Raw genomic sequence first — 19,109 nt, forward strand, 5'->3', positions numbered from 1 at the left:
TTTGCTTTTTTGAAGGCTTTTTGAGCATTTCGAGGGTTTCTGGTTCGTGGGTGAATTTCTTTGGCTTGCAGTAGTTCATGTTTTTTTAGGGTTTTGGAGATTTTCGTGCCTGCAACCTGGAGGTTTTTTTTTGCAGATTGAAAATTTTCCTAGGGTTTCTGCAATTTTCGACTAGGGTTTTGACCCTTTAGTTCAAATCGAAATTTTATTTTGGTTGCAGATTCTTGGGTGGGTTTTTAGATACCTCAATTGGGTCATCGTCAGATTTTCTGGTTGCATCGTTTTTTGTGCCTTGATTTTTGAGCCATCGGAATTGCAATCTGATTTCAGATTCTTGGTGGGTTTTTTGAGAGCTTTTCTGGGCTGGTTTTAGATTTTTTATGGGTGCCTCGTTTTTTGTGCCTGCGAATTTGCCTTGGAATTTAAAAATAGTCAGCGATATTTGCTAATTTTGTGGATGTTGGGAATTTTGGTGTCTTCTGGGTGCCGTTTATGTTGTACATCCGATTATGGAATCATTTTTCAGTTTCTCCAATAGGGTTTCAATTTTTTCAGCAGCTGCTTCTATTCTGATTTTTTTTTAAATCAGATTCTTCTGTCTCTTGCTTTCACTCAGTTGACCTCGATCAACCTTGATTTCCGTGATGGCATCATTAACCAACATCATGTTGGAACATAGTCAGAAGTTCAACGTCTGCAACTACAACACCTAGAAACAACATATGCTTACCATCTTTGAGTATTGTTGCCTTGATCAACTTGTTTTGGGCAAGGAATCTCGTCCTACAACAATAGGTGATGATCAAGACAAACATGATGTGAAGAATCGAGAGGCTGTCATGCTTATCAAACTCTTCGTCACAGATGATCAACTCCCACAAGTGCCTTCAGGTAAAACAGCAAAAGAGATCTAGGATCTTTTGAAGGATCTTCATGAAACATTTGATAAGAGCCGAGCTTTCTTTTTGAAGAATATGCTGTTTTCTATCATGATGGATGAGAAGTCATCTATCCAGGCACATCTTACGAAGATCAAGGACATCCGTGATCAGTTGGAAGCTATAGGCCGAACCATGGTGGAAGAGGATATGGTAGTGATCACGCTGAAAATCCTTCCCAGATCCTACGAGCATTTCATTGATACGCTCAATATCTCCTCTACTAGTGTTGATTTGAAGTTTCCTGATCTTTGCAACAAGCTGCTACAGTAGGATCGATGGAAGAAGCAGTTTGGAAGCAGTGCTAGTTCATCCACCGAACATGCTTTCACAGCCTCAACTTCGCATAAGTACAAGGGTAAAGCTCCGTCCTTCCAGCAGAAAGGACAAGGTCAAGGTCAACCTCAACAGTCTTCCAAAAAGAAGAGCTTACAGTGTTCCTATTGTCATATATATGGCCATTTGGTGAAAGATTGCCGGAAATTGATAGCATCCCAGCTATCCAAACAGGGAGGGTCCAAGAAGAAAGGCAATTTTGCCACGCATCCTGATCCGAAGGAATTTGCATTCTATGTGTTCATGGCCCAAACCTCCTCTGATGATGTTCAATCATCAGCCTGGTACATTGACTCTGGAGCCTCTCGACATTTCACACATCGTCAGGATTGGTTTACAGACTACATGCCTTTCACCAATTCAGTGATCTTTGGTGGAGGCGAAGAGTATACTGTTGTCGGCAAGGGCAATGTTCAAATTTCATTTGGTGGGAGGGATTTAATATTTCTTAATGTATACTTTGTACCTGGTATGAAGCTCAATCTATTGTCAGCCAGTCAGATTATGCAACATTCACCACAGCTTGATGTCGTCTTCGGGTTGCACAAGTGCAACATTGTTGACAGAGAGACTCGCACTACAATTGCAGTTGGTATTGAGGATCATGGTCTTTATAGACTTGTTGATTCTATTGGTTCTTAGGAGCTCACCATGGCAGCTAGTAGTACTTCCATTAACACTCTTTGGCATCAACGATATGGGCATCTCAGTGTCCACTATCTCTCTCAGTTGGTTCGAGAGGATCTAGTCGTAGGATTACTTGAGATTCAAACTCAGAATCATGGAGTTTGCAGAGACGCTTGGAGAGCATCCAAGGTCTTGCAGCTCATTCATGTGGACATCTATGGTCCCATGAACACTCCATCAGTCATTGGATGCAGGTATTTTATATTATTTGTTGATGATTTCAGCAGATGCATGTGGGTTTATTTTCTTAAGTAGAAATCTGAGGTGTTTACCATGTTTTAGACGTTTAAGGCCTTAGTGGAAAAAGAGTCTAGCTATCAGATAGTCACTCTTCGGTCCGACAATGGAGGGGGATTTTGTTCTATAGAGTTCACCAACTTTTGTGCATCACATGGCATTAAGCATCAGCTTACCACACCTTACACCCCACAACAAAACGGTGTTGTTGAGTGCAGGAACCGTACAGTCACTGAGATGGCCCGGTCTATGTTGGAGCATAGAAATGTTCCAGAACACTTTTGGGCGGTAGCGGTCTTCACTGTAGTCTACCTTTTGAACTGGTCTCCCACAAAGGCCATTAAGAAGATGACTCCAGAGGAAGCTTGGTTTGGCAGGAAGCCAAAAATCAGTCATTTGAAAGTTCTTGGCTCTATAGCTTATGTTTGGATTCTAGATGCCAAGTGCACCAAACTGGATCCAAAGAGTCAGAAATTGATGTACACTGGCTATAGTGACAACCACAAGGCATATCGGCTGATTGATATAGACACTAATCGCCTCATATTCAGTCGAGATGTAGTATTTGATGAAGAAAGAGGGCCTTTTCAGCCTTCCTCTCCTGATTTGAGCACTGAGGATCAGCCTCCATAGGCTGTAAGTATGGGTGTTCGTCTTCCCTTAGCTCCACCTGATGGGAGGGATTCAGTTGACTCTGAAGTTGTGGGGTCTCCCAGGCATGACATTGCACCCCCTGACTTTCCTTAGGATCTTCTAGATCCACATCCAGAGGAGCTCGCTCCAGATATTCCAGGTAATCTTCATCCTGCAACAGATGTTGGTAGTTCTACTCTCCGGCCTAAGTGGTGGGCCAAGACCATTGGTGATCTTCATGATGATAAGCTCATTGAGGGTAGACCAGTTATAGGTAAGAGCAAGCAACACAGTTAATTTTGCTCTTATGGCCAACATTCATAGTATTTATGAGCCTCAAACATATACAGAGGCTAAAGGTGTACCTGAATGGGAAAAGGCTATGGTAGCTAAGCAACTGAAAGATCCCTGATAGATCTTTGCTGTTAACCTGCTGTAATTTTTTTATTTTTAATTCTGTTTTCCTGTTTATTTAAGTTTTTCTTACAGAACTAGACAGAAGTGCAGAAAGGGTTGTTTACTTTTGTGTTTTTGATTGTTTTATAGCATAGGAAGGAATAGATAACAGCAAATATGAAGCCATACTGAAATAAATGAGTTATACAGCAAAAGTCAGAATTATTGCAAATCGTACCAGGCAGATTTGTCTGAATTACAAAGCCAAACAATGAATCCAATGTATTTCCCAAGCTCTCATACAAATTCGAAGTCAAACTGGAAGATGAAGAATGTTCTCCAAACCCACATACACTGGAAGTGAATACAAGCAATACCCTATACACCACGTGGTGTATTTGCTGCAAATGGCATTCCTCCAGCTGCAATGAACCACGTCTCCACTGGAAAGATGGTAGGCTACGCTGAAACCCTACTGAGAATTGATGCCTCTGTCCTTAATCACCACGCACAATGCCTTATAAGTCCGGTGCCAAAGATTGCTGAGGGCTACGTCCCAGCCAATCCTAATCCTGGGGTTTGCGTCCCAGTCTAGAAATCGCTCTCCAGAGCAAATTCATACAAGTTGTCAAATATGCAAAAGATGATCATAGAATGAAGCTCCTATCCCCTTATAACCCCTCTCAATTGCAAATCGAACCCTAATTGTCTCCAAGTGGCGTGGTCTAGTGGAAATGTTATAATTTCTTATTTTAAAGTGGTCATGTTACTAGAAAATGACCTTTTTTCTCATAGACAGAAATCCGCTCACTGAATTGCCCTGAGACCAAAGAGAAAGATTTAAAGAATTTCAAGATCTTTCCAACGAGCTATCACACAATAGGATGCGCATCCAGATGAGGCCAAAATCCCCTTATTACTCCAAAATGGCTAACAACTTAGCCTTATTTAATTATTAAACGCTAACTTAGGAAATATAAAAAATATAACCCAAATAGCCACAAAATGCCCAACTGACATTACAAACCCTAAAATCATCCTGTCACCTGTCTGTGACTGAAGTCGGAAATCAAGGATTCACTGGTAGTCTCATCCCTAAAATCTAGGGATGCTCCTAAAATTTAGGAAACAAGCCCGATCTCTCTGAAACTGAACCCAAAGAGGCATCTCATGGAGACCCAACCTTGGGCATGATCAAACCTCCTAAAAAGTAGGAACTGCCTCCTAAAAACAAGGAATGTCTCCCAATTGATCAATAACTGCTAGAACACCAAGTCTCCAACACTGAATAACCATACCGGGTCTCTGTCCAACCCTGTCAGCCTACACGACCCCATAATAAGCTGACTCACATGTCTCTGCTAGACAGAGCTAAAGAGGGGACATGACAGCAACATAGTCTTCTGAAAAACAGCACTTGGGTATTGTCCGATCTTCCTCCAAGAAAGAAGCCCATTGGCTGCAAATGGGTGTTTAAAGTCAAGTATAAAGCTGATGGAAGCCTTGATAAGTACAAGGCTCGGTTGGTGGCAAAAGGCTTTTCACAAAAGGAGGGCATCGACTATGAGGAGACAAAAGGGTCCTTGCTCTCTCAGCTCAATTTGGATGGAAAGTCCATCAAATGGACGTCAAGAGTGCCTTTCTCAATGGTGATTTGCAGGAAGATGTCTACATGACGCAACCTCCAGGTTTCAAGGTTGCCGGTAAGGAACACCAGGTATGTAGACTAGTCAAAGCACTCTATGGCCTCAAACAGGCTCCTCGTGCATGGTACATCAAAATTGATAAAGTACTTGATTGATCAAGGCTTTCAGAGGAGTCCTTCAGATCCCAATTTGTATGTCAAACATACTAGTGATGATATTCTATTTCTAGTAGTCTATGTTGATGATCTCATCATTACTGGCAATGCAACACATTTGATCATGCAGGTCAAACAGAATTTGTGTCAGCATTTTGATATGACAGATTTGGGACTTCTCCATTATTGTCTCGGTGTAGAGGTTTGGCAGACTAATAGCCACATATTCATTTCTCAGTCAAAGTATGCCAAGAGCCTACTAGATAAGTTTCGAATGCAAGATTGTAAACTTGCATCTACACCTATGGAGATAGGGCTCAAATTATCAGCCAAATCAGATTCACCTGTAGTGGATGAGTCTTCATTCAGGCAACTAGTGCGCTGCGTCATCTATCTCACCGCCACTAGACTTGACATTAGTTATGCTGTGAGCTATATTTCTCGCTTCATGTCAGCCCCAAAAGTTGAACATTGGGTTGCAACGAAGCGTGTGCTTAGATATGTGAAGGGCACTCCTGATTTTGGCATTCTGTACAACAGAAGCAAAGATCCTAGGCTGGTTGGTTTCACAAACTCAGATTGGGTAGGTTGTGTTGATGACAGAAAGTCAACTTTTGGGTATGTTTTCAGCTTGGGTACAGGTGCAGTCACATGGACCAGCAAGAAGCAACAGGTGATATGTGAGGCAGAGTATCCGGGAACTGTTAATACAGCATGTGAGGCAATTTGGCTTCGTAGGATGCTTGCAGACATGCAAATGTCTCAACCAGGACCTACTCCCTTGTTTTGTGATAATCAAGGGGTTCTAAAATTAGCCAAAAATCTAGTCTTCCATGAGCGGACAAAGCATGTGGAGCTTCATTGTCATTTCATCCGCTAACATGTTGAAGATGGATTAGTGATATTGTAGTACATTCCTACAGAAGATCAGACTGTAGATATCCTCACCAAGTCCTAGAGCCTGACAAAGTTTCTCAAATTTAGAGGGCAACTTGGCGTGATAGATAGCATGACCATTAAAAGGGAGGGTATTAGAATATTTAATTAATTCTATGTTAGTCACCTATTTTTAGTTCCTTGGTTAATGGTCATTTACTTTTTTTTTACGTAATTAGCTTTTAAGCTTAATTTAGCTTTCACGCTTAATTTAGCATTTAGCTCTTTAGTCTTTTACTTTAATGTTATGTTCTAATTATAGAACATCGTCTTGTAACCTCTATATATACGTGTGTATATTGTTCAATGTAATTATCCGATTATTGAATCATTCATTCAATTTATTTTTCATACCTTTCGTGGTTGCACTTTTCTACCTTTGGTGGGTGATCCACCTTTATTAGTGTTATCATGTGATCACTTTTCCACTTTAGGTGGGATGATTGCTTTTCATTCTTTAGCTCCTATGTAATAATTACCCAGCTGGTCCATTTGTATTGCATCATTGATGAGAATACAATTTATTCTTGTTGCATTATTTCTCTCTTGTTATTGTGCTTTCCATTATGCCTCTAGATCTTGGGTGGCTACCTTCATAGCCAATTCTTACATGGTATCCGAGCTGATAGAGTGCCATTGGTTTGCCATTGGAGAGTTTTTTTAGCAATTTCCAAGTTTTGGATTCATGGCTTTTTTGTTGTAGGTTAAAATTGGAGCTTGTTGGGTTAGATCTAAGGTCACCATTGATTTCAAAAGGTTTGAGAAAGTCAGAGTTGCCTTTTGTTTCATCCAAATTTGACCGTGGAGGCCAAATTTAGAGCCATTTTAAGTTTGATGTGTGGTAGCAATTCAAACGTCATAATTACAGAGACAATTTTCAAACAGCGATATCTCAGTCATCCGAATTTCTTTTTTCAAGCAATTTTTTTTGATTTGGGTTAGAATTTCATGCTCTTCACATTGGTGCAAGAGGTTTTTGATTTTCATACACGGTTTTTTTAGAAATTAATAAAATCACCATTTTTGCAACTTTTGGGGCATCGTTTGGGCTTGTATAGATTTTTTTTCAGGTGCATTTTTTTTTTCAAAGTGCATGATTTTTTCTGTATTTTATAGCGGTGCTATTAGTTTGTAGTCACCGTGATCAAAGATTTCACTTTCAACACATGGCCTTATCTAGTTTATTTTGGCAAATGTAATGCTTGGATCTTAGTTTGGTCTTTTGCATTAGTGATTTGAGTCTGTTATAGCTTGATTGAGGTAGTTGTGAACAATGAAATTAGAAATCCACTTTACCTTTTTTTCCAAGTGGCCATTGTACACGCACTAAGTATAAAGTGCCAAATCACCTTTTTTGGGGGGGTCTTGATTGAGTGAATTGGGGGTGTCTTGTGTTTTTGTGCCTCTCTCTCTCTCTCTTGTGCTCTTTTGATTTTCAGTTATAGGTTCTCCTAAATTTCTACTTTTAACTCTACATAATTATGTAACTTGGAAAGTTAATGCATGGAGTAAACTTATGGAAAAAGGCTTAAATCATTAGGCTGTTGGAACATTGAGATAGTATGTATCTCCTGATCTTATCTTTCCCATTGAAAAGTGTAAGACAATCAAGGAAGATTGGGATAAACTTTTTCAATTGTATGGTCAAGTTGATAAGATTAGAGGATACACACTTGAAAGTGATCTCCTAAATTTGGATCCTAAGGATTTTGATACAATCTAAGACTATGCCACTAAGGCAAATGAGCTAAGAGCACAACTCAAGGATTGTCGTATTAAGAAGAAGGATGCACAGTTGGTCTTCAATTAGTTGGAGAAGATGCCTCCTGAATATGCAACTTTTGTTTCTAGTTTTCACACTCATCAATTGACAATGGGGAGTACCTACACTACACCATCATTTGATTCATTTAAAGAAATGTTGATGCTTGAACAAACAAAGTTGATCACAGTGGGTATTCTCAAGTCATCCAAGTGACATGCTTTGGTAATTAGTCATGAGAAAGGTTCCAACAAGAAATACAAGCAATTAAAGCGAAAGTTACAAAATGATAGAGCACAATCTTCCTCTTCTCAACAAAGAGGCTCTACATCCTCTCCTAAGAAGAAATCATTAAGAAGGAGAAACTTACATTTACATATTGCAAGAAGTTAGGACATGATGAACACCATTGTTACAAGAAGGATATTGATGAATTGAAGCATCTTCTTGAGAAGAATAGAATCAATTTGCCTCCTAGAATGTTTACTTTAGCTTCTTCTTCCAAACAAGCAGAATTTGATAAGGAAAGGAGTCACACTTTTGGGACTAGTAAGAACAAAGGAAAAGCTCTTTGTGCTACTACAAGTCATGATTTAGGGAGATGGCTTCTAGATTTAGAAGCTTCTCATCATATGGCATCTTCGCAATTTATGTTCTCTTTATTTGAGCCTTGCAACATGCCACCGATTTTGATGGGCAATCATACATATATGAATGTAATTGGGAAGGGATCAATTGATATTGGGGATGGCACCTTCAGTGATGTGTTGTGTGTACCTCACTTGACAAACAATCTTCTTTCCATCTATCAAATCACTCATGGTGCAGCAAGGAAGACTGTGGAGTTCATTCCTTGATTGAGTTATCATTAGAGACTTGGAGAGTAGAGCTGTCATTGCTATTGGGGTGGTGGATCATTCATCTCGGTTGTACTCCTTTTCAGATTTTGTTCCTATTTATGATTTTGATTCTATTTGCCCAAACCTTGTGCCACTATATATAGATTAAGGGATGTGTGTGTGTGTGTGTCTATATATATATATATATATATATATATATGGTGCGGGGTGCACAAAATTGCCATATCGGCATTAGCCAAACCTTGTACCACGATCTATAGATTAAGGGATGCGCGCGTGTGTGTACATATACATATATGCACATCTGTATATATGCAGATATATATACATATGTGTATATATATATGTACATATAAAATATATATACATATTTACATACTATAGTTATATACATACACACATATATATAGATACATGTATATATATAGGGGAATTGCCATACCAGCATTCCTTTACCAGGGCTGTCTATATATATATAACCCCATATCCATCCCTGTAACAGGACTGTGGGGGCAGCGAGGGGGAATTGCTGTACCTGCATACCTGTCCCTGTATCAGGACTGTCAACTTATCTTCAAAAAAAAACATTTTAAGGCAGTGAAATAGATGTCAATGAAAGAAAAGATTAATTATAGTGCCACTTGATATAAAGTTATAACTTATAAACAATAAAATTTTGACACAATCTTCAGATAATGACAAACAGAGACGGGACAGGAATGCCATTATTTAAAAAACATGGTTTGGGGGTCCTTGGAGATGGCTCTATTTTTAATCATTGATAAAACTTTAATGCATGTACACATCTGAGGCCTTATTATCATTTCTCTTTGTGCTATTACCTCTTTGGATTTGATAAGAAAGAATTCTGCTGCAAAAAAACTTGTAATTTTTTTGCGCAAAAAGTGGAAAATTACAATGCTTTGGTCAATCACAAGTCAGCACTTGAGGAAAATTCAGTGTAATTTGTATGGTACAACTGAAATCTCTATTGCAAGTTTCCCATTTTTCAAAGGATGCTGCATTTCTACTTCTAGGGTATGTATAGAGATGCAAAGAACCTTCAACTGAAGCCTTCTAATGTCTGGAGACATCCCCATGTGGGTTTCCTATTGTTTCTCTTCATACTATTGCCTATTTGAGGTTGATAAGAAAATAAATTTGTGCTACAAAAAACTTTTGTAATTTTAATGTGAAAAATAAAAAATTAGATTTCTAGTAGTGCATTCCCTTAGTTATTTTAGCTCTTTTCAACCACATGTCAGCACTTTAGGAAAACCTGGTGTAATTTATATGATATAACTGATAAACCTCTAGAAGATGTTTCCCATTTTGCAAGGGATGCTTCTAAGATGAAAAAACATCATACTTATTGCTGGATTTTGAATCAGAGATGATGAGACAATGGACTGATTACTTGTCATCCCATCTTACATGCTATTGGCAGTGAACACTAGTGCTTATGGTATTGAGAATGGATGGTGGATGGCGGACCATTTCAATGCTTCTGATGAGGATGGGGATGGCCTTTTAAATCGGACAGAGTTTAACAAGTGAGTATGCTCACCTAATTCGAGAAGAAAATACTAGAAGTTACCTCTTTTGTCTTGTACATAATGTAATTGGAAAAGACTATATTCTTCTCTTACAGGGAAACTGTCTAGAAACTTGTGAGTACACATGTTTTATCATCAATTTTATTTTCAATAATTTATGATTTTTAATTGCAGCTTCCTACACCCAGCAGACAGCAACAATCCAAAGTTGATTGAATGGCTATGCAAAGAGGAAGTAAGGTAGACATTGTGGCATGTATAGCTTCACAAAATTTTATATCTGTGTTCAGTTGTTAATTGCCTTCATAACTGAAAATATAGTTCCTTCTTGTTATTTTGATGCAATAATTGCAGTGTAGAAGAATTTGTTATGAATGGGATAATTCTTTGCTATCTTAATTTTGAGTGATCATTTATATGTTTGTCTTGAGTTTTTTAACTTAGCAGAAGAGTGTATACTAGTAGACAGCCTACCAAAAATTGTCATATTTCACTTCTCATCCCGATGATGGATCACCGTGTGATCTGAAAAGTGCTTATTGATGCAAAAACAGTAACACTTAATTGAATCCAAACTCTCTTACAATTATTTTCATTGCCTGAGGTAACCTCATTCCTATAATAGTGAGTAATAAGGTCGCTATGCACAATGTTAAATATTTTTTTATTTGGATTCTGACAAAAATACTGATCTATATTTAGATCAGAAAATTTGTTGCTTTGCCATTTCTTCCTCTTATAATCTTTCCATGTTGTGCGTTTGCCAACACTTTGTAGTTGTTGATGATGTGTCAGGATTTATAGATCATATTATCAGACACCAAGTAGCCTGAGATTAGATGACCTTTGAATTTACTATGATTATTTCTAAAAGGTAATATTAAAAGTAAAGAGAACCTAGTTTGCAGTTGCCTCAATAAGCAAGCTCTAATAGAACTCAAGCTATAGTTTTAAGTGGGGAATGATGATGTAGACAAAGTTGGGATGTCAACTACTATCAAATAAATACTATTGATGTTTTCCTGATCAAAAGTTATTGATCTTTGCATGGTATATCTGTATGGTCAGATCTGGTGTCATGTTAATATCAATGAAGTAGGGGATTATATTTCCTAGAAAATAATGAGGAGATTATCATGACAAAAAAGCTTGCGAAAAGTAGACAAATTCTAGTGGCATACTAAATGGTGCAGAATTTGGATAATGCCAATTAATTTTGAACAGAAAAGAACATGTTTTTAGCTTATTAGCAAGAAACCAGATGATGTAGGTAGAGGAAGTTACCGATTGCTTGCTCCTGTCCTTTTCACTACTGATGCTCCTGCGACTGGATTTGCTCTAGGTGCTTTTGCTACTTGCTCTGTTGCTGGTGGTGCTACTGGATCTGCTACTATTGAAGGATATGGAACAGAAGAATCTACTGGATCTAAAGCTGGATCAAACTAAAGATCGACTTCTGGATCAAGGGCTGCGAGAAATGGTGCTACTGTATATGCTGGTGGTGTTGCTGGCTTTGCTTGCTCTACTGTTTAAAGCTATCAATCTGGAAATGGAAGGGATGCTGTAGCTGGATCTGTTGCTGCTGGCTATAGTAAGCCCGGTGAAAGGACTAAGCTCGGTGCTACGAATTAATAATCGTGTAAAGTATTAATTCATAAAAGCCTGGTACAGGTGCAAAGCCGAGTGGTGAAAGACCTGATATATAGGAGCAAAGCCTACTTCTGCTGGATCGACTTATGCTACTGTGGGCTATGGCTCTGCTAGATCTACTTCTGCTGGATCTACAAGATCAAAGTCATAATTTGCTGGATCGACATCTGGAACATAAGAATAATCTTATTCTTGATCTCGATCAGGAACTGAATCATGATCATCGGAAACTGAATCACTATCACAAAAGACCGAATCTGGGTGCTCTGGATCTATAAAAGGAGCTTTTCTCAATCTGGAACTGCTCCTGCATCTCTAGTAGCAGCTACCCTTGCTCTTGGGTCTACTGGGCAATTTCCTTAACCTACGATGCTACCATCTATTGGTGTTCCAACTTTTTGTGCACCCCATGTATAGATAGTAGGGAACAACTTTACTAAATCAGTTAAAAAAGATATTTGATAGACTGACTTCAATTCGAGGGATGCTATTCAATTGGTTTCTATTTGCAACTTTGCAAATCTAGAAAGTTTTTTAATCTCTAGATTAAAGAACAGAGATTCATTTCTTTGAAATCAGTGTAACTGCTTCTAAATAATAGAGCTTGCGTTCTCTAGGTAATTGCAAATTTAAGTGGGTCAAAGATTTGAAAAGGCTTAATTGTTTCTGAGTTTATTAGATGTGTATCAATCTTTCAATCTGGAAAATCATTTATAGGAGTTATGTAGTGTCTCCTTTTTGAAATGAGATAAAATAACAAATTATAATAATAATAAAAAATATCTAATTAAAATTTAATTAAGTTTAATGAATGGTCAAAAGGCATGAAATGAAGAGTTGTGAATCCCTAAAAAATGAGATATAATAGGGCATTTGAGAAGGACATCCATAAATCATCAGTGGGGAATGTAGGTAATAAATTTGGAAATGAATTATTATTCTCTAAGGACAAGCAACGAAAGGTGGTGACTACTTCAAGAAGTGGGCATAAAGGGCAAATCAACCCTCCAAGCAAAGAAGGAACGATGAATGCAGAATCATCAGTTCAGGAATTCATTATCAAATATCAATTCTCTCAGCTATATACAAAAGAAACGATTTATAAAATCATCTCATCAATTATCAAATCTATCAATCAAATAAATTATACCAACATCAATCATTCAACAACAAACAATCAATCAAACAATCATACAAACCTCAATCATTCAATTATCAATTATTCAACAACAATCAATCAATTAAACAATCATACAAACTTCAATTATTCAAATATCAATCATTTAAACATCAAACATTCAAGCAACATTTAAGCATCCACTCATCAATCCTTCAAGAAATGTAAATAAAGAGAGATCAATCTATCAGCAATAATCTAGCAAATACATCAGGATAGATATCAATTTTGAATTCTAGTACGTACTTGCAAACTGGATGGGGTCCGGGTCCACAAGGTGGGCTGAGGTTTGGAAGGACAGGGTCTTTTCCTACCCTATGGCAAGCTAGGGGTAGGGTCCTTGGTATTGTCACCGGATGGTGTCTTTTCCTACCTTTGACAAACTAGGGACAAGCTCCTTTGTTTCGTCATTGTTGAGTTTAGGAACAGGGTCTTTTAACTCAGCACATTTGCAAGGTATTTATGGGGAATTATCGATTTGATCAATTGAGTATTGTGCTATGATTTATCGGTCCAAGTATTGTTGATCTTTGGCAAGACAATTTGAAGGCAAATTATTGCAGAAAATCTAGATAAGTTCTATTTTCAGAATCATTCATAGAATTATAAATTGAATATCATAATAAAACTTTATCATTTTTGAGAAAGTTATATTTATATTATAATGTGATTCTCATCTTGATTTGGAATAATTGTTTCAGGGTAAAACTCAGGAATGTCCCAAAAAGGAACATTACAAGTTACAATTGCATCATTGTTGTCTATTTCAAAGAAATTACAAGGGTCAATGGAAACACGTCCTCAGCCCTAGGCCTGGTATCTTGGGCATTTTGGGGATGTTGGGATGCAAACAAAATGTCCCACCATTGTCCTTGGTGCCTAGGCTCCAATAGGGGCTGTTCTCAGCACAGTAGCAAAAATATTTCGCAGGAATAACTCTGCCAACCAAAAGATAAATATTTTTATAAGAAATTGAGATTTAGTTGGGAAAAATTGGTTTAGGGAAAAGTAGAAAAAATCATTGCATACATTGGAAAAAGGCTAGAAGCCCTACTTTTTTTGGAGCAAAAAATTGAGAAAAAACTGTAGACAATCACAAAAAAATTCTGATCAATGCATTTTTCCGGAGTCAATAATGCCTTTTTGGGACATGTTGACCCCAGTTTGTTTTTGTGAAATTGCTATGATTTCATTCAATAGATCGGCAAACCCCATATGTGGTGATTTATTACTTACAAATTTTTCTTGTATGGTTATTAATCTTAACTCCTCAGGATGGCTTGAGGAATGTTTAAGTATTCCTTGATTGTCTTGCACATTTTGGATGTCAGGGCAACCTGTTGTGACCATTTCACACATCGCCCCATCAGGATTGGGACCCCCTCTTTTTCTTGGGTTTTGCTTTCCCTTAGCTAAGTTTTTTCTCTGCTTGCTAGGTGTTTTGAGTGAGTTAGTGGTTGCTTGGGCTGGGTAGATTAGGGTTTCTCTCAAAGAGCTCATCCTAGGGTTTCTTTCAAAGCTGTGTGTAGCCTGGATTTGGGAAGTCATTTGTTGTCTGCCTTGAACCCTAGGGTTATCTGAGAGGGGTCTTACCTTTCAGAAGATTGAAGATGGATAAATTGTGCAAAGAGATAAAAGTCTGAGATCAGGGTAGGTCAGGAGTTTTGGTTTTCATGTAAAAGCCTCGTCTTCTGTCAGGTCAGAGTCAATTAGGCAGAGCTAGTGGCCAAGGGAAGAGTCAGGAGGCGATTTCAGGAATTGTTGAGCAAATTGGTAAGGATGTGGAAGGATATGCACCAAGCGTTGAGTCTAGGACAAAACACTTGTTTGGATGAAGAAATATGAGAGATGAAGTCAAAATCTGAGCCTAAGGGTGAATTTCGCTCCTGACCCTTCCAAAGGGTCCAGAGCAAAATTTTTGTATGACCATAATCTTGAACTAAATGCCAGTTTGATGACCAAATTCACTTGATGATGATTGAAGGAGGCTTGAGAAGTTATGTCCAAAGCATGAAAAGGAGGAAGGAAGTGAGAAAGGTGCTCAAACTAGGAATTTCGCTCCTGACCCTTCCAAAGGGTCCAGAGCGAAATTCACATTTCCTCTATTTTGCTCCTTGTTATGGCCAATTTTGTTGACTTCTAAGCATGATTGGAAAGACTTTGATGTGTTCTTACCTTTGAAGGTGAATTGAGGCGATGGAATACTGAAAATCAACCCAAAATAGGAATTTCGCTCCTGACCCTTCCAAAGGGTCCAGAGCGAAATCCTCATCTGACCCTCTTTTTTGCCTAGGACATTGGAAAGACCTTGTTTTGTGCTAAGTAAGTGGCAAATAAACATGATGGTGACAAGGAGAGGTGAATTTGATCAAAGTTTGAAGGTGAATTGAGGCAATGGAGTGTGAAATCAACCTAATTTATGAAATTCGCTCCTGACCCTTCCAAAGGGCCCAAAGCGAAATTCTTAGAAGTCACCTTTTTTCTCCTTTTTTGCATTGAAAGTCTTGTTCCTTGGGCATGGTAAGGGCAAATTGATATGTTCTAGCCCTAGGAAGTGATTGAAGGTGTTGGAAAGTGTGGATTTTGTCCAAGACAAGAATTTCGCTCTTGACCCTTCCAAAGGGTCCAGAGCGAAATTCACTTATCCTCTATTTTTCTCTTTGATACGGCCAAGTTTTGGATGTTTTGAGGCATAGTTGAGGAGACTTGGATGCATATTTGCCTTGGAGAGGAGGTTTAAGGCGATGAAAAGGTGGAAATCAACCTGGAAGGAGAATTTCGCTCTTGACCCTTCCAAAGGGTCTAGAGCGAAATCCTCCATTTGACCTTCTTTTTTGCCTTAAGACCTAGGTTAGCCTTGCTTGGAGCTAATTTGATGGCGGATTGCCTTGATTGGGATGGAAGGAAGTTGAATTGATCAAGTTTGAGGAAGAATTGGAGGGATGAAGTAGAAAATCAAGCCAAGAATGAGGATTTCGCTCCTGACCCATCCAAAGGGTCCAGAGCGAAAATCCTTATAACTCTCATTTCCTTCCTTGTGTTGGATAGGCGTTGGTTTCTAAGGCATGTTAAAGGGTGGATTGGTATGTTCTTGCCTTGAAAGGTGGTTGGACGCATTGAAAGATGAAGATTTGGCCTAAAAGATGAATTTCGCTCCTGACCCTTCCAAAGGGTCCAGAGCGAAATTCTTGCAAACACCTATTTTTCCTTTAAGGGAGGTCAAGTTTTGGTTTTTATGGCGTGGATGGAAGTGAGATAACATGTCTTTGCCTTTTAAAGTGGTTTGGAGTTGGAGAAATGAAGAATCAAGCCTAGAACATGATTTTCTCTCCTGACCCTTCCAAAGGGTCTAGAGCGAAAATCTCCATGGACCTCATTTTCTTCCTTGTTTGGCCAAGTTCTTAGTGTCTAAGGTATGTTGGAAGAAAGATGGACATGTTCTTGCCTTGGGGAATGATTGAAAGCAATAAAAGGTGGAGATTTTGTCCTAGAGGAAGAATTTCGCTCTTGACCCTTCCAAAGGGTCCAGGGCGAAAATTCACAAAACCACTCTTTTCTTTATATTTTATGCTAAGTCAAGTATGGGCTAGATGAATTAGGATTGGAGATGTCTTTAGGCATGCCTTTGACTTGTTGGTGATCTTCAAACTTGAAGGAATTGAGCAAAAACTAGGATTTCGCTCTTCCTAAGGACACCTATTTCCCTTTCAAAGCAAGTCAAAGTTTTGGTTTTTATGGCGTAGATGGAAGTGAGAAGGCGTGTCCTTGCCTTTTGAAGTTGATTGAGGTTGAAAGAATGAAGAAATAAGCTCAAAACAAAATTTTTGCTCCTGACCCTTCCAAAGGGTTCAAAGCGAAAATCCTAAAATCCATCCTATCCTCCAAAATTTGTGCCAAGCTAGGCCTAGACCAAGGTGAGAGAAGCCCTTAGGATTGCCCTTGAATGGATTTTGGCCACCAAAAATGTAGATTTTAGACTAGGACAAGGATTTCGCTCATGACCCTTCCAAAGGGTCCAGAGCGAAATCCTAGATAGGTCTTGTCCCTGGCCATGATTTTGAGCAAAATTCTCCTTTCTAGTTATTGAGGTTAAGCAAATGTTGTCAGGTTGAGAGATGGATCCAAATGAGGGAGTCAAAGAGAAACAAAGTGAAAAGAATGGAGTTGAGTGAGGGAAAACAAGCAAAACATGAATTTCGCTCTTGACCCTTCCAAAGGGTCCAGAGCGAAATTCTTCAAATCCACCATTTTTTCCTTGGGTGAAGCCAAAACATTGATTCTTGTGGCATGGTTGAAGGTGGAGTGAGGTATTCTTGCCTTGCAAGATGAATTGAGGTAAAGGGAGTGTAAGATCAAGCCTAAAACTAGAAATTCGCTCCTGACCCTTCTAAAGGGTCCAGGGCGAAATTCACAAAAATGTTCTTTTTCTTCCAAATTTCTGCTAGGCCAAGACAATGATCAAGGTGGATTGGGCTTAAAGATTACCACAAGCACGCCTTAGAGGGGATTATGAGTCAAAGAAGTGAGTATTTTGAGCTAAGGGAGGAAATTCGCTCCTGACCCTTCTTAAGGGTCCAGGGTGAAATTCTCAATTTTACCTAACTTGCCCATGATGAAGGTCAAGACATGGATTCCTAGGCTTTGGACAAGAGAAAGATAGCATATGCTTGTCTTGGAGGCATTTTGAACCAATCAAATGATGGAATTTGAGCTTAAACAAGAATTTCGCTCCTGACCCTTCCAGAGGGTCCAAGGCGAAAATCCCAAATAAGTCCTGACCTTGGCTAGGTCTAGGGCGAAATCCTTGGAAATACCTATTTTTCACCTTGTTTCAACTAGGCAAAGGCAAGTTGCAAGGACATGATGACAAGAGCATGGAATAGTGAAAAATCAAGATTGTGAAGGTGTTGGAAGATGAAGTAAAGATACCTAGGTGAGATGTTCAAGCAAGCCTCCTTGGGGTATTTTAAGCCTTTCTCACACCATGAACATTCTATTGACTATAAAGACTAGATGTGCCTTTACCAAATTTTGAAGAAACTCTAACATCTTCTAGGTTTACCTTGTCTCTTTGAAGAATCCACAAGCAAATTTCTTCAAGGCACATTTTTCTTATCTTAAATCGCTCATTCAGCCTTATGTTTGATAAATAAAGCAAATATGCCTTGACTAAACAATTATTAAAATTGGCTAAATTGACCTTTGGGCTTTGAAATTAAAAAAGAAAAAAAAATCTATTTTTTGGTGCCCAATTATATCTTGTTTAGCCAAGTCAGCCAGCTTGGAGGAAATTTTATTTTATTTTTGTGCATTTATGCAAGTCGGCCTATTGGTAAAATGGTGAAAGCGCCCTATAAAGGAAGATGTATTTTGAAATCTTTAGTCATTCATTCATTCATTTTTCCTAAAGCGAATTTGAGGAGCAGAATTAGAGGAGCGAATTGCAGCAGGTATAGGTGAATTTCTGATTGAGGAAGGCTGATTAAAGGCTAAGTCATCAAGGGCGAACCTGAAGTGCAGATCAAAGACCTTTCATCCAGCGCAAATCTTCATTTCTTTATCCATCTTTTCAAATTGATAGCTAGAAATCAAGGAGAAAGTATGCACAATCAGATTTTTGAAAGTATATTGAAGATCTGATCTAAATTTCTATATCAATCCTTTTTGAGGTTAATTCTTCAATAATCTGGTTTGATTCATAAGTGATACTAATTTGAAAATTCATAATTTTAAAGGTTTATCATTCTATTTTCAAATTGTAATCTAATCATTTCTTTAAAGGTCTCAAATCTCCTATCTTGGGTACTATACTTAGACCTAACTTAAGCCTCTTTTTTGTAGGTATCAAATGACGACCCCCAAGGCTAGTGGGTCCACTACACGGCAGGCTCTCATCAAAGAAGATCAAAAGAACGATGATTTGGAGACCAGGATCGTGTCCAAATGGGGCAATATCGAAGACACCAACTTGGGGAACTTCAATGTGAGGAAGTTTCGAGAAGCGCCCTACATCGACAAGCCATCACCCATAGCTAAGAAGATAATTGAGAGTGGCATAATCAAGGCCGCAGGCTTCCCTCTTGCAGTTAGATGTCACGAGCTGATGATTGAATGTGCCCGGCACTATGATTCACATTCAA

General features: G+C 38.5%; 1 protein-coding gene across 2 annotated transcripts in view; it reads left to right on the forward strand.

Annotated features, from left to right (window-relative positions):
* LOC131034889 (uncharacterized) overlaps window positions 1-19,109 on the forward strand; it is a 61,201-nt gene that overhangs the window by 14,809 nt on the left and 27,283 nt on the right. For both annotated transcript variants that reach the window (XM_057966497.2, XM_057966498.2), the window contains exons 2-3: window positions 10,034-10,139; window positions 10,317-10,382. In XM_057966497.2, coding sequence (XP_057822480.2) covers window positions 10,034-10,139; window positions 10,317-10,382 — 172 coding nt within the window. The remainder of the gene's footprint in view (window positions 1-10,033; window positions 10,140-10,316; window positions 10,383-19,109) is intronic.

The sequence above is a fragment of the Cryptomeria japonica genome, chromosome 10, assembly GCF_030272615.1.
Source record: "Cryptomeria japonica chromosome 10, Sugi_1.0, whole genome shotgun sequence".
Taxonomy (NCBI): domain Eukaryota; kingdom Viridiplantae; phylum Streptophyta; class Pinopsida; order Cupressales; family Cupressaceae; genus Cryptomeria; species Cryptomeria japonica.